At 55.1% G+C, this 22,180-nt stretch overlaps 1 protein-coding gene across 1 annotated transcript; it reads right to left on the bottom strand.

Moving 5' to 3' along the window:
* Positions 1-208: 208 nt before the first annotated feature.
* Positions 209-20,107, bottom strand: PNPLA3 (patatin like phospholipase domain containing 3). Its single transcript, XM_052640649.1, is given in 10 exon segments — positions 209-280; positions 282-339; positions 1,812-1,916; positions 4,092-4,224; positions 7,112-7,306; positions 10,211-10,271; positions 11,770-11,979; positions 15,003-15,068; positions 16,349-16,581; positions 19,921-20,107. Coding segments are annotated over 10 exon segments (1,320 nt in total).
* Between the last annotated feature and the right edge of the window lie 2,073 nt (positions 20,108-22,180).

Here is a 22,180-nt window from a genome sequence, read left to right as displayed (position 1 = left end):
CGCGGACTCCCCCACACCGGTCGCCCCTGTGCAGTTTCCCAGCTGAGCCAACGATACTCAGAGACGCATATCCTGGATATCCCCGAGCTCTGCACCCACCGCGCACACCAAGAGTAGCTTCCAAGCTCTTTGTAAGACAGAAAGATTGCCTTTGGTTTCAGGACACTACAAACTCAGCATGAAGGTCATTCTGCGTACATCACAGGTGTCAGCTCTGGCCTCTGCGGGACGTCCACAGGGCGGACGTCTGGGTCCACGGAGGAACAGAGAGCCTGGCGGTCGCCCACGGTGTTCTGGTTTGTGGAGGAAGGCCGTTGGCCGCTTGTTGGGATTTGGGATCTGAAACAAACGAAGAATTCCGACTCAGCCGCCGACCTGCCGCTCTGGTCTGCAGTGTCAGTGGGGATGATGGTCTGGGGTCTGCAGGGTGGCCCAGCCCAAGTCCACTGCCTCCTCGGGTCCCCCATCCCCATACTGGGCTGACATCACCATCCCAGGCCTCCAAATCTGTGGGCCTCCCAGCCACCTGGATACCTCCCAATGGACGTGCACAGGCCCGGAGGAGCCCATCGGTCACCCCCACGCACACCAGCTCACCCGCCTGGGTGGCCTTCTGCAGCCACACTGCCATCCCCCCCACCCCCTGCTCCTGCCTGCCGACCAGGCTGGAGCTCAGCAGCGCCTCGCAGCTGCTATCTTCCTTCGGACCTGGAGCCTGCGGACAGCGCTCAGTCCTCCAGTTTCTCTGGAGAGCAAGCCCTTCCCCTCATTGGGCCAGTTCTGCCCTCTCTGGGGATCCAGCCTCCGCAATGCCTCTACTGTCATTTTCCCAGCACAAGCCAGACCCCTCCATCCCTACTTTAAACCTTCCACGTCTGTTGATAGAAAAACTGGAGGGCTTGTCTCCCAAGCACCTGCCATGTGTCAGGACTGAGCTGGGGGCTCCCCAAAGCCTCGCAGACACCTAATGAGGTGAGGAGGATCAGCCCCAGTGAACAGGGGAGGAAGCCAAGGTCAACGAGTTTCAGGACAAAAATCCCAGAATCATGACTGGAACCAGGCCCTTCTTGCTCTTCATTAGTTTTCAGAATTCAGGAAGGGGTAGCAGCAGTACCCGGACCATGTTAACGATGCAGGTGGCTGGGTTCCAGCCCAAGAGACCGGGATTCAGGGAGTCTACGGTCAGACGGGAATTTGCATTAACAGATGCGCACACATGCACATACAGACACACACACAGAGGGGCCCTGCCCCTCTCTCCCTGCCTCACCCCCTCCCCGTGCTACCAGTACCCAGAGCCACTCCCTTTAGGCAAACCAATGCTACCTGTCCATTGGCCCTGCCCCTGCTCCATCAGCCAGCTCCTCCCTCCTCTGCCATCAAAATGGGCTCAGTGGGGGACTTCCCTGGCTGTCCAGTGGCTAAGACTCGGTGATCCCAGTGCAGGGGGCCAGAGTTCAATCCCTGGTCAGGGAACTAGACCCCACATGCCACAACTCAAGATCCCACGTGCTGAAACTAGGACCTGGCCCAGCTAAATAAATAACTTTTTAAAAAATTACACTCCATGGACATACCTCCCAGGGCTTCAGCACACCCTCTGCAGATGAGTCTTGGTCACTAGCTTCCAGCAGACACCATGGGACCTCTGATGGGCTCAGCTGCCTCCTGTAAGGCAGGGCCTCTGGCACCAGGGGACACGGTCCCTGCCTCCTCTCTGGGGCCTGATGACATTCCTAGCATGGCACGTGAGGCCTGAGCAGATGAGAGGGTGCCTAGTGGGCCCCCAGACCCACAAGCAAATCACTTACCTGGAAGTGGGGAGCAGACGCACCATGGCTTGAGAACACACGTGGGAGGTGGCCCACCACAGCCACTGGATGTCACTGGGCATGTCTGGAAGCCACGTCACCAGTCTGCAGGAAGGAAACGCAGAGACGCACAGCTCGTACGTGGGTGAAGACAAGCCACAGCAAAAAGGACCAGAGGAACCCCACCCGAAGGCAGACATCTGACGACAGTGCCATCGTGCAGGTACTGCCAGGGCCACTTCTAACCCCAAGCTGATAAATTCCGCAAGGCAAGCCCGCCTAAAAGCCCCAGAGCAAAATGAGGCCACTTTGATTCAGGAAAGCTCAAGCGACTTGCATGGAGATAAAAGGCCTGGGTCTTCCAAGACCCCGCTCCTCCAGGGCAACATGGACCCTGACACAGCACCTTCTGGTTGAAACACCACTCCCTGCACAGCATCTTCTCATTGAAACACCACCCCCTGCACCCACATCGAAGGTGCTCAGCCACATGCATGCCCGCAGAGGAAGCTGCCAAGGAGGCCTGACCTCTGCTCTCCAGGCTTCCAAGACCCCGGACACAAAAAGGACCCCACGTCTCGGGCTTCAGGAAATGTCAGCGGCCGACTTCCCTGATGGCTCAGTGGCAAAGCCCACCTGCCAACACAGGAAGCACGAGTTCGAGCTCTGCTCCAGGAAGGTCCCACACACTGAGGGGCAACTAAGCCCGTGCGCCACAACTGCTGAGCCTGCGCTCTAGACCCCGGGAACTGTGACTGCTGAAGCCCACGTGCCCGAGAGCCTGTGCTCAGCAACTAGAGGAGTCGCTGCAATGAGAAGCCACGCACTGCAACCGGAGAGCAGCCCTCCCTCTCCACAACTAGAGAAAAGCCCGTGCAGCAGTGAAGACCCAGCACAGCCAGAAATAAAGAAATGTTTCTAAAGTGAAACTGTTAGCTGCCCAGCAGTGTCTGACTCTTTGCAACCCCAGGGACTGGAGCCTCTGTCCCTGGGATTCTCCAAGCAAGAATGCTGGAGTGGGTTTCCATTCCCTCCTCCAGGGGATCTTCCCAACCCAGGAATCAAATCTGGGTCTCCTCCATTAAAAACAGAAAGAAAGAAAGAAAAACCTACTGTATACCACATGGAACTCTGCTCCGTGTTATGCACCAGCCTGCTTGGGAGGGGGTTATGGGGGAGAATGGATATGGGTGTATGTATGGCTGAGTCCCTTCACTGTTCACCCAAAACTATCACAACATTGTTAATTGACTATACCCCCATAAAAATGTTTTTGGTGTTAAAAAAAAAAAAAAAGAAATGTCAAGGGACTTCCCTGGTGGTCCAGTGGTAAAGAATCTGCCCTCCATTGCAGGGGACGAGGGTTCGATTCCTGGTCAGGGAACTAAGATCACATATGCCACAGGGCAACTAAGCCCGCTCACCACAACTGGAGAAGCTGACGTGCATCCTGGTCTGAAAACCAAGCATGACCACAATAAACAAATAAAAGAAGTCATCAAACTACTTTTTTAAAACAAAAGGAAAGGAAGGGAAAAATATGCCAGAGCAGCCAGCCCTCCTCCCAGGGCAAGGCAGGTAACTGACTGGCAGCGCTGTGGAGGGATCTGGGAGGTCCAGCAGAGCCCGAGAACTGACCCGGATTTTGAAGGACGGCTGGGACTTTTAAGGGCTTCCCCCATAGCTCAGCTGGTAAAGAATCTGCCTGCAGTGCAGGAGACCCCAGTTTGATTCCTGGGTTTGGAAGATCCCCTGGAGAAGGGAAAGGCTACTTACTCCAGTATTCTTGGCCTGGAGAATTCCATGGACTGTAGTCCATGGGGTCGCAAAGAATCGGACATGACCGAGCGACCTTCACTTTCACTTTGGGACTTTTAAACAGACAGACTGAAAGATATACTGACTAAGTTGCTGAAAAGAAAATAAATACTAAAGAAAATCTGAAGAAAATGGAGGGAAAACAAATGCCCAGGAATCCAGCAGCCACACAGTGTAAGCCTCGGGATCCTTCCAACACACTAGGAATAAATCCCCCTCCCTCCCAAAAACATAGACCTACAAGAAGGGACAAACCTGCAGGAGCAATGAGAAAGGGGCTGGGGTGGCCGGGGGCTCGCCAACCAGGCACCTTTCCAGGGTGTTCCACGCAGACTGTGAGCTCCACCCAGATGTGTAAGGACCCAGGCTCTGCACTGAGCCCCCAGTGTGACTCCGTTCACTGAATCCTCACCCTACCCCCCAGCCCCGAGAGGAAGCCAGAAAGCCACGGAAAGCGTTCACCTCTGGATCACAGCAATGGCAGACTCCACGGGCAGCGTACAGGGCAGCATTACATAGGACATGATCTTAACTGGTAAGAAGTTGCAAATCTTGTTTATGTACCCATCTTGGTTTCTGACTGCCTTTCTCAGTGCTGAAAAACACAAGTTGGAGGTCTGTTTCCCACCAGCGTAAAAACCAAGCCACCTTCCCCAGCTGGTGCCTGGAATTTCTATAAATCCTACCAATCCTGGCAGCTTAGCAATCAGAAAGTGAAAAAGTGAAAGTGAAAATTTCTCAGTCGTGTCCCACTCTTTGTGACTCCATGGACTGTAGCCTGCCGGGCTCCTCTGTTCATGGAATTCTCCAGGCCAGAATACTGGAGTGGGCAGCTGTTCCCTTCTCCAGGGGAATCTTCCCAACCCAGGGATCGAAGCCAGGTCTCCCACATTGCAGGTGGGTCCTTTACCATCTGAGTCACCAGGGAAGGAATCAGAAGCTATCACAAATGAGGTCAGATGTGGGATGTGCCTACACAGCCCTTGGATCACCGACAGGACACAGGATCCCTGTTAAAGTGAAGTCTCTTAGTCATGTCCGACTCTGCGACCCCATGGACTGTAACCTATCAGGCTACTCTGACCATGGGATTTTCCAGGCAAGAATGCTGGAATGGGTTGCCATTTCCTTCTCCAGGAGATCTTCCTGACCCAGGAATCGAACCCAGGTCTCTTGCATTGCAGGCAGATGCTTTACCCTCTGAGCCACCAGGGAAGCCCTTTTAAAGAGCCTCCTTTAAACTGACTCCCTGGAGAAGGGAATGGCAACCCACTCCAGTATTCTCGCCTGGAGAATTTCATGGACAGAGGCGTCTGCTGGGCTACAATCCATGGGGTCACAAAGAGTTGGACACAACTGAGCAGCTTTCACTACCACATTACTACTTTATTTTTTTATTTATTAAATTTATTTGGCTGTGCTGAATCTTAGCTGTGGCATGTGGTATCCAGTTCCTGGACCAGGGATTGAACCTGGGCCCCCTGCTTTGAGAGCTGCATTGAGTCTTAACCACTGCACTGAGTCTTCCAGAATGGAAATCCCACTTCACTACTACTTTAAATTACTTTTGGAGGCAGACACAAATGTCTCAGATCTCCCCAGCCCAGGCTTCATGAGCTTTTCTTTGCATCTGCAATCGGATTCCACTCTTCCACCTGGAACCCCTAGCCTTCTATTTTCCCTTTGTGATGACCTCACGATGCCTCAGATCACAATAACCTGAGTAGCTGCTGGTCAGTGTGATTGCTAGGATATTAGTACCTGAGGCAAGAAACAGCATCCCTTTCATCTTTGTTTTATTCAGCTGTTCAGTTGTGTCTGACTCTTTGTGACCCTGTGGACTGCAGCACGCCAGGCTTCCCTGTCCTTCACCATCTCCCGGAGTTTTCTCAAACTCATTTGCATCGAGTCAGTGACGCCATCCAACCGTCTCATCCTCTGTCGCCCCCTTCTCCTCCTGCCCTCAATCTTTCCCAGCATCAGGGGCTTTTCCAGTGAGCCAGCTTTGAGCATTCCCCAAAAGCCTGACTGGAAACGACGGTGCACTCATCTGTCCATCAGATAGTTTGTGATGACACGATAAAATGCGTCACCTTCAGTGAAGGTTCAAAACTGTGGTTTGGGGAGGAGGAAGAAGTTAGGAGGGGCTCCTCAAGAGAGAGAAGGCTTTGAGATGAGAGGACAGACAGCAAACAGCATCGTCAAAGGCCACAGGCCACCCCTAGGAGTCCCCCTCGAAACCCAATGTGTTTGGGCTTTCGAGCAGAGAGCACAGCAGGCTAACTCAGAAGTCAGGCAGAGGACTTCCCTGGTGGTCCAGCGGATAAGGAGCCTCCTGCCAGTGCAGGGGACATGGCTTCTATCCCTGGTCCAGGAGAATCCCACATGCTGGGGGGCAGCTAAGCCTGTGTGCCACGCCTACTGAGCCCTTGCGGTGCAATGACGGAGCCCACGCCCTGGAGAAGCCCCCGAAACGAGGAGCCTGGGCACCACAACCAAGAGCAGCCCCCGCTCGCTCAGGGACAGCAACAAAGACCCCGTTCAGTCCAGTCGCTCAGTCGTGTCTGACTCTGTGACCCCATGGACTGCAGGATGCCAGGCCTCCCTGTCCATTGCCAACTCCCGGAGCTTGCTCAGACTCGTGTCCATTGAGTCAGTGATGCCATCCAATCATCTCATCCTCTGTCATCCCCTTCTCCTCCTGCCTTCAATCTTTCCCAGCATCAGGGTCTTTTCCAGTGAGTCAGCTCTTCATATCAGGTAGCCAAAGTATTGGAGTTTCAGCTTCAGCATCAGTCCTTCCAATGAGTATTCAGGACTGATCTCCTTTGGGATGGACTGGTTGGATCTCCTTGCTGTCCAAGGGACTCTCAAGAGTCTTCTCCAACACCACAGTTCAAAAGCATCAATTCTTCTGCGCTCAGCTTTCTCAATAGTCCCAACTCTCACATCCATGCATGACTCCTGGAAAAACCATAGCTTTGACTAGATGGAACGAAGACCCAGTGCAACCAAAAATGAATTAAATTTAAAAAAAACAAAAAAACAAAAAAACCTAGCTGCAATGTTATGTGCCAGCCTGGATGGCAGGAGGGTTTGAGAGAAAACGGATGCCTGTGTGGCCGAGTTCCTTCCCTGTTCACCTGAAACTATCCCGACAGTGTTAATCAGCTCCACCCCAACATAAAATGTTTCTGGTGTTAAAAATAAATAAATAAATAAAATAAAAACTCAGCTGGAGTTTGTTTCCTTTTGGCCATGGCCGCATGGGAAGGGAGACAAAGCAAGGACCCAGGGGGATGGGAGGTCCATGCGCGGAGGTGGGGGTCCCGACCGACCTGCGCTGGTCACTCTGCCCTGTGTCTTCCCGAGCAGCGCGGCTCGACCGTCACAGTTCACAGGGAAGCCGCCCTTCCTCCTCTGAAAGGGTCACCGACCACCACCGCCTCTGTGCTCCCCCTCCCCGCCCCCAGAGCCAGTACCCGTGATGAGCTTGGGCGACAGGGTCTCCAGGACGCTCTCGTCCCAGGACAGCACGCTGAGGCGCACGTGGTCCAGCAGCTCGACTGACTCAGGCCCCGCCTCCCAGGTGGCCACACCCGGAAAAGGCTCCAGGCTCCCGGGCTCCGACTCAGCCGGGGACGCGCTCAGGCACGGATGGGGCCCGTCACAGATGCCTGCGAAGGGCACAGAGACACAACCCATCAGGCGATCTCAGGCAGCAGGGCCACTACTTGCCCAGCCACCCTGCCCACCCAGTTAGAGGAAGCGAACAGGCCTGTTATTAGTACGCAGCGGGGATCCACCTGGGAGTAACCCGCCTGGGATCCCCCCTGCTCCACCTTGAACAAGGACCACTACTCCCAACAGGGAGAGCGCCGTGTGGGCCTTTGAAGCTGGACGGATGAGGCGGGCAGCTGGCTCCGTCATGCACCAGCCTCGTGGGCTCTACAGCCACATGCGGACTCATGAGGTTCAGCGGAAAGGACGATTTATAACAGCTGAACCACTGGTGAAGCCCAGTGTTCCAGGCCCTGCAGCAGCCACGCAGCTGCTCCCCGCTGAATGCCGAGGAATCAGATGCCCAGAGAAGGGAAGCGATTTGCCTAAAGACACACAGCCGACAGGCGGCAGAGCGATATTCGAACCCGGGTCTGACGTCAAAGATGGCACCCTTCCATCACACGACCTTGAGAAGAAGCCACAGTTTGGGGAGTGTGTGCCGGCCCTGCCCTGGGTGCCAGGGCTCAGGGGCTGATCCCAGTGGGTGATTCCTGCTCTCACACTGGGTGGGGACAGTGGGACGGGTAGACTTGGATGCCCACACCTCCCCTGGCTCACCTCTCGCTTCCAACCTCGGGTTAAAAGCCCAGGGGCTGGCCCTGCATGCCCCCCGCCTCACTCCCAAGCTACACCTTCCACTTCGACTCCTTTGCATCTTTCCAGCCTCTGACAGACACACAGCTCAGCCTCCGGGGACTTATTCTCTCTTAGGAATGTGTCAGAGAATCTGTTTCCAGGGAACACCTGTCCCGCCCCCATGCATCCTCTGCTGAACCCCAAGGAAGCCAGGTTGACCGAGGCAGAACCTGGCTTAGATCCTTAAACCCAAACCCAGCACCCATGCTGCAAGCGCCCAGCCCCACGCCAGGATTTAGAATTACTAAGAATCAGTCGGCATCATTTACTCCAAACTCCTCTTGCTACAGATGTGGAAACAGAGGCCCAGAGAGAGAAGGGGCTTGCCCAAAGTCACCTAGCACTTCTATAGGGTCCCTCGTTGTCTTTTATTCCCAGGTGGCTCCCAAATTTCAATCCCAGTCCAGACCTGCTTTCTAGAACCTCGAACGCTGACATCACTATGCCTCCTGCGTACATGCATGCTAAGTCACTTCATTCGTGTCCAACTCTGAGACCCTGTGGACTGTAGCCCGCCAGGCTCCTCTGTCCATGGAGATTCTCCAGGCAAGAATACTGGAGTGGGTTGCCAGGCCCTCCTCCAGGGGGTCTTTCTGACCCAGGAACAAACCTGTGTCTCCTGCAACTCTCGCATTGGCCAGGGGGCTCTTTACCACGAGCGTGACCTGGGAAGGCCCAGTGCCTCCTGCCCAACCACCTAAATCTGTCCCAGGGCACCACACATGGGGCTCTCGAGCTTTCCTGCAGTACCGGTGCCCTCCCAAGGGCCCAAACCATGAGCACCGCCCCCTGCTCCGGTCCCAGCCACAGAAGCCAGGGGCAGGACTTCATCCCCGAGTCCTCCTCCTCGGGAATCTCTGGTCAGTCATCTCCAAGTCCTGTCCCCTCGGGCCCCGTCTACCACCCTTGCTGCCGTGACCCCAGCCGAGCCCATGGTGGCCACCTTGACAGAGGATGTTGGCCTCACCCTCTCTGTACTGCAGCCAGGGGCCCTGGCAAAGCTCCCTCTGCCTGCCCTCACCCCTGGGTCAGCAGCCCTCCCTGGCTCTCTATGGCTGTGAGATGCAAGCCCCTCTCCACCTCCACGAGGCCCAGCCTTGCCCCTCTTTCCATTCACCCCCATTCCTGCCCCCCTCTTTTCTGTTCCTCTGTCCCCCACCCCCACCACTCATGACACATGCCTCTTTCCACCTCGAACAGACTACCTGTCTGCAGCACTCATGCTCACACCCCCCATGCCTAGAACATGCCTGTGTACCCTCAAAGCATCACTGCGGATTCGCATCCTCCCAGGAGTCCTGCTTTCCCCTGCCTTGCAGAACCCCAGCCCCCTTCCCCTAACTGAACCCCAGCTGAACCTACAGCGTCCTGTACGTTCCTGCTGGGCACTGAGCCCTCTGTCAGCCTCCTATTTATGTACCTGGCCCCCTCCCCAATCTCAAGACTAAGCTCCAGGAAGGCAGAGGCTACATCTGTCTATCCACTGTGGAGTCCCAAGCACACAGCCAACTGCTTAGCGCCCAGAAGGTATGCAGGAAGCACTTTCTGAGCAGATAAATACATGTGTGTCCCATGAACCACACCAGCTCCTCGATCTAGGACAAAGACTAATTCAGAGGATCAGTGACTGTAGCAACCGTTAGGGAAAAATAGCTCAAAACATAACTAAGGCTTGGTTCCACACTAACATTTGAAGAACCCAAGTTCCCCAGCCCAGACCAGGCAGGACCTTTCCCCAGAACACAGCTGGGCTGGTGGGCATGGCCCACACCTGGCTGGAGGCAGCTCTCCTGATGGCTTCACCTGAGACCCAGAAACCGTTTCTCTTCCTTCTTCATCAAACTGAAGTTCACAATTGTTCAAGCAAAACGCAAAACAAAGGAGCTGCCTTCGGCTGGCAGACAGGGACACTGCAGAGGGAAAGGAGCCCCGGGGCTGTGGCCTCTGCAGGGTCAGCTCTGCTCCCCAGAGTGCAGGCCGTGGCTGCCTCCATGTCTCCATCTGTAAAATGGGGGCAATGATTTCCTCTCTCTCAGGGCCGAGCCAGATGGCCGGTGACTGTGCTGAGCACTGAGTGACAGCGCCAGCACAGCTCCCCTGGTGACCAAGACTGAACAGAAAACTTGCTCAAAGGGCGTGGCTGCCGCCCTCACCATACGCACCATTCTTCTCCAAGAACCTGAGCGCGTCTACGTATCCTTGAAGGCACAGCTCTCCAAGCACCTGTGGACAAACCACGTGACGTGAACCGCAGGTGGAGTCACTAAGCGCCATTCCGTTCAGCAGCACCTGAAGACGGCAGGTGCAGAGCCAGGAACCCTCCGAGCTCCGAGTTGACGCTGCGTGCGGACAGGGCTCTGGGCTCCCAGGAGAAGGCAGCCCTGCTTCCTGGTAGGACTCCGCTCAAACGACACCCGCTCCGCGAGCAGCCTGGGCTGGCACCCCAGCGTGACGGGAGCTGGTTCCTCTGGTCCCTGGATGAGCCTCCATCCTCACAAATACCGGGGCCTGATATGCTTGTCGTGGGACATGGGCTGCCTCCCCTGCACCCAAACCACATGGGCACCCAATGCTGAGGTCCAGCCTTATCTCTACCCGTGAGCACACGCCGTCACGTATGCTGTATGGCATGGCCTTCTTTCTCCCCAGAGAGCTGTCACTGTGCAGATTCTACCAACTTTCTTACTATATCAGGGTGGTAAGGGCCACCACACTATAGCGACAATCAAAAAACAGATTAAACGGGGAATTTCCCGGTGGTCCAGTGGTTAAGACTCCACACTTTCGCTGCCAAGGACTCAAGTTCAATCCCTCAAGAGCCTACAAGTCTCAAGGCACAGCTGGAAAGAAAAAAAATATCAGACCATCAAACGCAGTGTAATTCTTGACCATGGCTGCCAATAATCATTGGGGGACTTGCCTGGTGGTCAGGTGGCTCAGGCTCTGCACGCCCAAGGCAGGGGGTTTCAACCTCTGGTCAGGGAACTGGACCTTGTGTGCCACAACTAAGACCCAGTGGAGCCAAAAGAGAATCATTGGGATAATTAAAAAAATAAAACACAGAAACACCCTACTGCCCAGGCTGTGATGCGCTATGATCAGTCATGTCCAACTCATTTGCTCATTTGCCTTGGGATAACCTAGGCAAGAATACTGGAGTGGGTTGCCATTTCCTTCTCCAGGGGATCTTACCAACCCAGGGACCAAACCCGAGTCTCTTGCATCTCCTGCAATGGCAGATGGATTCAGGCTGTGGATATTAAGCCATAGCCCCTGGAAGTGGGATCTCAGTGGCGACCCCCACCCCTCCGGTTCAATGGCCCCAGAGGATTCTGGTGGCCAGCAGGAGGCAGCCCGGAGCTGAGTCCCTTTTCAAGGATGGGGTTTGTTGCTGTTGGTCCAGTCAGTGTGGAGAACAGCTGCTGCTCTGCTCACTCAGTCATGTCCGACTCTTTGTGACCCTTTAGACTGTAGCCTGCCAGGCTCCTCTGTCCATGGGATTTTTCAGGCAAGAATACTGGAGTGGCTTGCCATTTCCTTCCCCCGACTCAGGGGATCTTCCCGGCTCAGGGCCTGAACCCTCATCTCCCGCGTCTCCTGCACTGCAGGCAGGTTCTTTACCCAGTGAGCCATCAGGGAAGCCTGAACAGCTGCTGGGTCCCCTGGCAAAGAGGGATGCAAAGGGGAGAACAGCACCCCCAGAACTCAGAGCCCCCCTCACCTTGCCATCCGGCGGGAACAGCGACCGGAACACCAGGTAGAGGTTCTCTGTGCAGAAGGACATGTTGAGCTTGGTGAAGCCCTCGTGAAGAAAGAACGTGGACTTGACTCTGGGGCAGATGTCGCTCTCCCCATAGAAGGGGGACACAGTGATGGTCGTTTTGGTATCAACGAAGGGTATGTTATCACTTATTCCTCCATCCACATATCGCTTTTAAGGGAGAAGGAAAAAAAAAAAACACACTGTCAGAAGCTCTGGGCTGGAGTTTTCTGCGTGTTTCAGATTAGGGATAGAGACTTCTCAGAGCCACAGGCAGACCTAGTGAGAGAAGAGGGCATTTGGAACAACTCTTGCAGCAAATCCCCAGTGAGCATTTCTGTGCCAGGCCAGGCTGCAGGCTGGCACTCAGGACTGCCGCATGCTGTTGCGTAGTGTGCGCACGGCACCAGAACAGTGCCGGGGCAAGAGGCACACGGAGGCGGGCGCCTGGCCGCGTGGCTGGGCCCAGTCAGGAGCGCCCCCAGGCGAGTCCGTGTAACTCACATCCACTAGGGGCGCTGCGTGCACTCAGGGCAGGGTGTGACGTAGATCGGGCCGAAAGGAGACAGATGGTCACGGGTTCGATTCCAGAGGCCCGCTGCTGCTTGAGCAATCTTGGACGAGACACTTAACCTGTGGTCCTGACTCTCTGTCCACACCTGAGCAATGAGAACCAGCGCTGGAGACTTAAATGACATGGCAACCTGGGACCTGCACTCTTAAAAAATGGCATCTTACCCACAGGAAAGGTGCATTTGGGGTAAGTGCTGTGAGAATCCATTTCCCCATATTCCATGGTAAGCACTCAGGCACTCTGTTGTTCCAGCTCTTTACGACCCCATGGACTGTGGCCCGCCAGGCTCCTCTCTGCCCATGGGATGCTCCAGGCAAGAATATCTGGAATGGGGGTGCCATTTCCTACTTCAGGGGATCTTCCCGACCCAGGAGTCAAACCCAGACTCTTGCGTCTCCTGCATTGGCAGGCAGGTTCTTTATCACTGAGCCACCTGGGAAGCCCTCCTATTAATGTATTCCTAGCCTTGAACAACCCTAGTGCCCAAAGCCAGGCTGGGGCAGGCACGTTTTGCTACAGTTTGGATCGAGTCTGGACCTATGAAACCAACATCTTGAATGATTCCCGAAGCTCAAACCATCATAGCCCAGCTGTCGGTGCCCATGGTGGGGGTGGGGGGGCCTTCAAATATCACAACTGGGAGGCTTTCCCCAGCCAGTCCTTCCGAAGGGTGAAATGCCAGGGCACACTTTGGCCTAAAATGAGTCCCGGAGAGCATCGGGCATGTTCAGGCATGCCTTAGGTATCAGGAGCACCCTCCCTTGAGGACAGAAGCGATTAGGTGTGCACGCACAGGACTAGTTTCTATATTGTTGCTGTTTGTCAGCATCAAAACCCTCACTGGCAGAAAGGGACTTGGAACCCAACGTCAGGAAAGTTGAGTTAAGGTTGAGACTGGGGGGGAAACAAGCGATTGGTTTTTCAATTATTTTTTATTTTTTTAAATTCATGTTTACTGGAGTCTAGCTGCCTCACAATGCTGTCTTAGTTTCTGCTGTACAACAAAGTCCATCTGTTACACACACACACATCCCCTCCTTTGCCCCTCAAGGTCTGTTGTAAAGTCCAATGACTCTGTCGTGTGGGATTTTTCCTCCAGCCTGAACTGTCCTGGAGGAATGTTCTGAGTTTGCTCAGTGGAATCTCAAGAACACTCTGCTCTGCTTTTCAGCAGGTTTTGTCTGAGGACACTGAGGGTGTGACCGTGTGTGCACCACAGCGGGGGCAGCCAAGGGGAAGTGCAAAGATGACAATAACAACGACAAAACAACCCATATTTACCTAATACTTAAGGGTGCCAGGCTCTGTGCTGGGCGCTTCGCTGCATTATTGCAGGCAATTTCCACGGCAGTGCTGCAACCGCACACTATTATTGACTCCCAGTTTGCAATTCAATCTAAGAGTTAAGAAATGTGTCCAAAGACTTCCCTGGAGGCTCGGTGGCTAAGATCCTACACTCCCAATACAGGGGGCCCGGGTTCAATAGCTGGTCAGGGACCTAGACTGGGGACACCACAGCTAAGAGTTTGCATGCTCCAACCGAAGAGCCAGACTACCGCAACTGAGACCTGGTACAGCCAAATCAGCAAATAAATGTTAGAAAGAAATAAAGGAACGTGTCAACGTGGCCCAGCCAACATGGGCTAAAGCAGACACTTGATTCTAGATTTGTCTGCCTCGCAGGAGCTGTGAGAACCGCAGGTGACCACTTCATGGCTCCAGGCCTCGGTTTTCTTATCTGTAAATAGGGCCAGCTGTGTGTCTGTCTAGTGGAAGCTCCGGGGCATAAGTGAGGCTATTCACAACCTGCCTCTGCAAGTTGCTTTGCAATGTGAGGCCCATACTGCTGTTAAAGCGTGAACCGAAAGGGCTTCTGAAGTGCCTTCCTGCTGAGACATGGGGACGTCTTATCTTCTCTCCCACAGCTGTGACAACCTAACCGGTCTCCAGACATCGCCAGATGTCCTGGGACAGGGAGACAGAATTATCTGACAACCACTGCCCTAGAAGGTGGCTGCCAGGCGGCCCAGCATCCAGCCCAGAGCCTGCAGGACCAACACCTCAACTTCTGCTCTTCCTCCTGAGCCGGTGCTCAGGAATAGCCACATGTGTCTACATGGGTGTTGAACCACAGCCCTGTCGGCAGCCTCTGCTCAAAGCCATGGACAGAGTCAGAGGCAGAGAGGATTGAAACTCTCAGCTCCTCAGAGTAAAACTGTAAGTGAGTAAATTGACTCTTGAGCATCTTATACTCTAAGTAGGCCACCGGGCACCTATTTCGGTGCTCAAGTGGAGATTACGTGAACAGCTTATGTTACAGGTAAGCAGTTAATTATCCCACATGAAGTCGGTTTTGCTTCAAGAGAGCTTGGAAGGGGTTCAGCTATGGAATCTCTGTCTGAAGGCTGAGAGGCAAAAGGCTTTCTTCATTTAGGGACAGGTCTCAGGGGTCCAGGGTGCCTGAGCCCAGTGCCTTGTCTTCCTTTTTTTTTTTAAGATGCTTATGAGATCTTAGTTCCTGGACCAGGGATGGACCCAGGCCCTTGGCAATGAAAGTGTAAAGTCTTAACCACTGGACCACCAGGGAATGCCCAGAAACTCAGTTTGAAAGTGGACTTACCACACCTCTGAAGGAAGGGGGGATCAAGCCAAAGATGAGAGGGATGTAGGAGGAACAATACAGGGCCTGCAAAGACGAAAGAGAGTGAGACCACAGCACAGCCCAGAGCAGGCGGCCTTTCACTCCCTGGGCCTTTACAAGCCGTCTACAAGCAAGGACAGCAATAAGCCTGAAAGCGCTGCTGGCAGAGCAGGTGCTTTACTGAATGGAGGAAGATGAGCCTGCCCACACACTTGTTATTTCAGCGTGCTTGTGTGCTAGGTCACATCCGACTCTTTGTGACCCCCATAGACGGACGCCCAGCAGGCTCCCCCGTCCCTGGGATTCTCCAGGCAAGAACACTGGAGTGGGTTGCCATTTCCTTCTCCAATGCATGAAAGTGAAGCCATGTCTGACCCTCAGCGACCCCATGGACTGCTGCCTTCCAGGCTCCTCCGTCCATGGGATTTTCCAGGCAAGAGTACTGCAGTGGAATGCCATTGCCTTCTCTGGGAGATTAGATCAGGGCTTTGCAATTACTGACACTCATCAGAATCACCTGGAAAGCTTGGCCAATCACAGACTCGGGGCCCCACCCCTAAGATTCTGATCGGCAGGTTGGAGGCGGGACCTGAGAGCCTGCAGTTCTAAAACACCCCCAGGAGATACTGCTGCTGCAGGTCCCCAGGGGACCACGCTCTGCGTCTCACCATGCTAGTGAGCATTAAGCATGACGTAACACTGGTGCAATGAGAGAAAATGGCTCCTGTGGGAATGCGCAGGTGCTGGATATCCAGAAAACGCTCCCGGAAACAAGGTTAAGCGGAAGATGACACTGGCTGGTTATATGCGCCAGGCAGCTTGCTCCTATGGACCCGTGTTAAGTGAAATGACTCCCAAGGCATTCTCACAAAAGATACCAGCCAACCCAAAGGGTATGTTGATATCGCCGATGATCTTCTCTGTGCTAGAGCCAGGGGACAGAGGTAACCAAGACACGCTCCCACCCTTGTGGGGCTTCACTGGGCGGGTCCTCATTAAGCAACAGGCATCATTGGGAGGAGGGCCACACACATAAGGTCCCTGGAGCAGGAGGTTATGAACCAAGTCGTGAAGGAGAGGGAGACACTGTTCGAACCTGACACTGTCTGGGACACCCCAGGTTTGCACATGCTCTGGACCAGCCCACTGGAGGCACACAGTTTACACCACTCTGGTATAGGAAGCCAACCAGCATCATGGCCCGCTAGGTTCTCCTGCATCTTAAGTAAAAAATGGGGCAGATTGGCTTACAACAGCCCCTCCCTGTGTTGCTTCCAAAACAAAATGGCCCTTCCGACTGGACAGTACCCAGATAAGCCGCTTACGTCCACGACTTCATCTTTGGAATGAAAATCCGACACCAGCACATTTTCTCCGTCGGACACTCTGGTAAGCGAGATGACCATCTTGCCCGAGACGAGCTGGTGGACGTTGTCAGGGAGGTATCTCTGGAGACCGTCTCGGATATGTTTGCTCAAACTGAAGGCCGGGTGAAGGATCCCGATGTTCCTGCTCCTGGCACTCTGGACGAGGTCCATGACGATCTGCAATGTCTGGTCTGGGTTGGGGGTGAAGTGGGGCATGGGCAGGGTGGGGAAGAAGGGAGGGGTGGGGGTGGAGAGAGAAATATGCAAAGGAATGTACCACCCTGGAGGTGGCAATTGCTTTGTGGTGGGACCAGAAACCTGATGGCAAGGAAGCTGCCAGCCCGCTGCTTTGTGTCGGCCTGGGCTGCCTGATCTGGCCGGTGGTTCCTGAGCCTGAGATGTGGTTAGTCCACACTGATGGGTAAAAGACACACGGGATCACAAGGGCTTAGAACGACAGTAACAACAACAAAAATGTTGACTATCTCATGGATAATGTTTTGTATTGATTAGATGTGAAAATAGTAATATTTTGGCTATACTGGGATAAATAAAACAAATTTCACTGATGTCTTTTATTTCTTCCATGTGATTCAATGGACATGAATTTGAGCAAATTCCAGGAAATACTGAAGGACAGGGAAGCCTGGTGTGCTGCAGTCCATGGGGTGGCAAAGAATCAGACACGACTTAGTGACTGAACCACAACAACTAGGAAATAAAGATATACATAATCCTGTTGGTCAGAGCCATTCTTGAACCCGTCCCCCTCCGGGCCAGAGAAACGAGCCTCCAGAGGCCCAGGGAGCCCTCTCTTCGTCTTCATCCCTCCGTCAAGGCCAGATGCCAGGAACCCACAGCATCAGAGGTTGAGCATGGATGGGCCTAACCCTGCAGGGAGCAGAGAGCAAGCGCAGAGTGGGACCCCAGTTTGAAGCCCATCTCTACCGCTTACTAGCTGAGCAACTTAAACACGTTACATCACTGCTTCTGAGCCTCAGACAGTATGTTTTTAATGTGGAACAACACTCACCTACATTTTGGAGACAGAGAAGGTTAGGTACACTAAAATCTGTACACGGTCAACCCAGAGGAAGCACCTCATAAATAACTGGACTTAACTTTCAAAAACATATTTTCTTATTTATTTGTCTGCACCAGGTCTTAGTTGCAGCACACGGAACGGTGCGAAGATCTTCGATCGTCATTGTGGCATGCTAGTTCTTCCATTGTGAAGTCGCTCAGTCGTGTCCGACTCTTTGTGACCCCATGGACTGTAGCCTACCAGGCTTCTCCGTCCATGGGATTTTCCAGGCAACAATACTGGAGTGGGTTACCATTTCCTTCTGCAGGGGATCTTCCTGACCCAGGGGTCGATGCAGCATGCAAATTCCCAGTTGCAGCATGAGAACGCTTAGTTGTGACATGTGGGATCTAGTTCCCCAACCAGGGATGGAACCCGGGTCCCCCACATTGGGAGCATGGAGTCTTAGCTACTGGACCACCAAGGAAGTCCCCAGACTTAACTTTTAACCTCTGGAAAGGGAAAGAGTCACTCAGCCTCGTGGCTCCTCTGTCCATGGGGATTCTCCAGGCAAGAATACTGGAGTGGGCTGCCATGCCCTCCTCCAGGGGATCTTCCCCACCCAGGGATCGAACCTGGGTCTCCTGCAGTGCAGGCAGATTCTTTACCATCTGAGCCACCAAAGACACTTTTAACCTCTAATGCTACAGTTGCCAGACCGTCTAGTGGACACAGGGCCCATTCATGCTCCATCTGACCTCACTCACTGCCCTGGCCCCCTCTGCTGGCCTGCACTGCCCTGGCAGGCAGTGCCAGCCCGAGCCCTGGTCATCCATGGATGTGGGGACACAGAGGGCCCGGACACGCCAGCAGGCCCTGACCCACTTCCGACTCCACTGGGCTTTCCCTGCACATGTGGCCCTTTTGAGCCCAGACAGAAGGTACACGATTGCACAGAGCTGCTTGGTTCTGCCAGGCTCTCCTTCCAGGTCAGCCCTGGTTGAGAGGTGTGCTCAGGAACCCTGCCCAAGCCACAGGCCCTGGGAATGCTCCCCGGAGCTCCCCAAAGTCAGACAGGCAGTTAAAGCAGAAAACCAGGGCTCCCAGACCCTGCGGAGCAGTTCTTGCCAAAACCTCCAGACCCTTTTGGGGGCCTTGGTGGTCCCGAGCCTCCCCCTGCAAGCCCAGCACCCCCACTACACCTGTCCTCTACCTGTGAACCTCCTCCAGGCTGGAGTCGGCCGACTTCTGGTGCTGGGGTCTGTGCATCCGAATCAATGAAACATTTGACTGCGTGGATGTCTCCAGGTCACAAGCCGGAGACACAAGGGTTGGCTTTTATCACAGCTCAAGTCCAAGCTGCGCAGACTGTCTGTGTGTCCAGTCTAGTCACCCCTGAGGTCACGCTTCCTGCTCTTTGCCCCTCTTCCTCTCGATGGAGACGGTTGCCAGCGTGGCCTCTCCCAATCCCCACCTCGCAATCAGCCCAGGGTCTGCTCACTGATCCTATCCAATGGCAGGGCTGTGAGTACTGGCAAGGGATTCCTGGCCTCCAGGAACAGTCACTTCCTGCTGGCAGTGCCCAACACAGCTGTCCCCGGGTAGAGCAAAAAGTAAATTGTTGAGGAAGCCCAGTAAAACAGGGGCCGGTGAAAAGAAGCTCTATCGCCCAGTGTGGGCGCCAACAGCCTCACTCGCTCCAGGCTCTGCTCGCTGGCCAGAACCACAGGCCAAGGATGCCAGGCCCTAGTAATTCAGGCCCGCTGGCCATCAGCCTCGGTCCTCCCCTCCCTCCAGTCCCCAAGTGGACGGAGACCTTCACTAGGACAAGATTCAAACACCCAGGACCTGTTTCCAGGGCACTGTGCAGGGACGTGGTGGGGAGGATGGGATGGGACTGTCCAGTCCCCAAAAGGGTCTCAAACACCAGGAAAGGAGGAGAGGAGACAACTTTGCTAATTCCTCTCCTCTCCCCAAAACATCTCTCCTCAACCCCCTTTCACCCCAAACCAGCAAGCTGCCTTCTACCTGAGAGGCACCCAGGCGCCCCCCAGTCCCCAGGGTTGGGCGGAGCTCAAAGGCCCTCGGGGGCGGTGGAGAGGGGGGTGTCTCAGCCCCTCGAGTCCCCAGAGGGAAGAAGGTACCCATCCATGCCTGGGACACAGCCCCAGACCTCCCTCCTGGCCGCACACAGGGCAAATGGGAACTCCGCTCCCCCGACCCCGTCATGCTCCCTCCTCCCCGTCGCTCCGAGACCACCAGGCTCTCAGTCCCGGAGCGGAGAGGGGGCCTTCCTCCAAGCCCGGGCGCCAAAAGGGAATTGAGAAGAGGATGCGCTCCGGGTTTCCACGCCCCGCTTTCAGGGCTCCCCGAAGCCGGGCCAAAAAAAAAGATGCACTGGAGGAAGCAACTGTTTGGGGGAGAGCCCGGGTTTACCCCCGCAGGGCCCGCTTCCAGCCCCGGCTCCCAGCGCGCGCCCCATCCCGGCGCGGAGCCCGGGACCTACCCAGCGGGATCCCGGAGAGGAACAAGGCGCAGTGCAGCGCGCCCGCCGAGGCGCCGAAGAACTTGCGCGCGTGGCGGAGGAGGTGCGGGGCGCGCTCGCTCAGGCAGCGGGTCACCCCGATGTAGTAGAAGCCCAGGAAGCCGCAGCCGGCGAAGGACAGGCTCCAGCCGCTCTCGGGGTCGTACATAGCGGCGGCAGGCTGGGGCGGTGGGGCCGGGGTCCGAGCGCGCCCCGGCTTCGCCCGGCGCCCACCCTGGCTCTCCGTCGGGCCTGGGCGCCGCAGCCCGGGCTATTCCCGGCGCGACGTCACCGACCCCGGCCCCGCCCCGCTCGGTGGCCCAATGCGGGTAGCGCGGCCGCCCCGCCCTCCCTGGAGGCGGGGCCTGGGAGGGGTGTGGACCCGGCGGAGAGGAGAGCGGCAGACCTGCGCCGGGTGAGGGTGGGGGAGGAAGCTCCCGCAGCTCCTTTGACAGTGGAGATCGAGCGCTACTTTGCCGGTTCCTTTTCACCCCTTAAACCAGTTAGAACTTACAGCTGCCTACTTAACGTCCTTTGTTTAAATTTAAAAAAATTTTTTTTTTTTTTTTCAATTTCGGTAGCCCTGTGTCTTCTTTGCTGCCCCAGGGGACCTCCTCTTCACTACAGCGCATGGGTTTCTGCGCGCGCAGGCCATAGGCACACCGGCTTCAGCATTTGCAACACTCAGGCTCAGGAGTTGCGGCGCGTGGGCTTTTAGGACGCCTGGGTTTCAGTCATTGGGACCCAGGGGCTTAGTTGCTCCGCAGCGGGTGGAATCTTCCTGGACCAGGGACGTAACTCCTGTGGCCTGTGTTAGTGGGCAGATTCTTATTCACTGAGCCACCATGGGAGTCCGCCACTTAGCTTCTTAATATCCTTCTGACCGTGTATTCATTTACCTTTTTACAGGAGGAAGCAAGCTTGCAGTATTTTTACAGGAGGAAGCAAGCTTGCAGTAGGCACCAGGATCTAAATGGAATTTCATGTTTTTGACTTCCTTCAAGTTTTGGCATGATGTCTTCGGTTCACGGCAAATGGTGGAGATTTTTCATTAAATGATGATGACACGAAGGTCCCTTTCAAAAATTCACTTCTAAGTCAAAACTGTACATAACAGGTGCTTGGGGGGTGGGGTGGGCCGTGCAGGATCGCGGGGTTCCGGAGGCTCAGGCCTGGGTTATTCCTTGTACCCTTTAGGAAGTGCCCGGGATCCCCTTGGGCTCTGCGACTGCGCTGCATGGAGAATTCCCACAGCAGCCCACAAAGGGAGGTTAGGCTTTTGCCCAGAGTTGCACGGCCAGCAACCAGGTTACTGGGCCATCCCACCCACTGTTTTGTGGACAGGGGCACCCCCTCCCCGCTCCACCAAGCCCATGTTGGGTGTAGAGTGTGGGCCTTGGGATCAGATCTCCCTCTCTGTGTAATCCTCATCTGTAAAACCACTGGTGGAGATGCTGCCAGGATTCCGAATGTCACCTATGGCCTGGCCACATCAGTTATGCATGACCCCCCTCCCACAGAGTTTCCCAAGTCTGAGTCATCCCCTGCTCCAGCTGAGCCTGTGCCTGGAGGTATGGGGGAGGGGCGTGCCAGGATCTGAGCAGAGGCTGAGGCTGGGGTGCTTCAGGGACTGCAGACCCCCAGGGTGAGCCATTCTGTCTCGTCTCTATGGACCAGACCCCAGGATGAGGGAGCAGACCGGAGTGACCACCTGGACCAACAGCAACCTCACACAGACACTTCATTGATGGAAGTCCAGCGCAAGGAAAGGGCTGCTCCCTCTGTTTGTCCTGGACCATGTTGGCTTGGTTAGGGTGAGGGTGGGGCAAAACTCACAGGCCTGCCCCGACTAACTGCTCTCCACACCCACCCTACACTCAGGGCTGGGACAGAAATGAAATTTCTGGGTGGGAAAATGGAGGCTGTTGGCAGGGTCCGCTGGGTCCACAATCTCTCGACGACTCCTGCCCCTTACCGTGGACTTCTGCCCCCGCCAGCCCTCCTGTGCTGCGTAGCTGCTCTTAGGACTAAAATTAGAGGCTCAGAATGCAGGTTCCAGGTGAGTCGTCCTGCCAACAGCCACTGGCCTTTGCCTTCTCTTCCAGTCCACGGACACACAATCATGGCAGCTGCCAGGGACATCTGTGCTCCTGGTATGAACCGGATAAAGGTGGGAAAGGAGCAGGGCTGAGAGTGACTCTGCGTTTCATGGATAGCAAGTGGACACACTTGTGCCCAAACA

This window comes from Budorcas taxicolor, chromosome 5 (genome assembly GCF_023091745.1).
Source record: "Budorcas taxicolor isolate Tak-1 chromosome 5, Takin1.1, whole genome shotgun sequence".
In the NCBI taxonomy this organism is placed as follows: Eukaryota; Metazoa; Chordata; class Mammalia; order Artiodactyla; family Bovidae; genus Budorcas; species Budorcas taxicolor.
The sequence above is the reverse complement of the archived record's forward strand: the minus strand, read 5'-3'. Positions and strand labels throughout refer to the sequence as shown.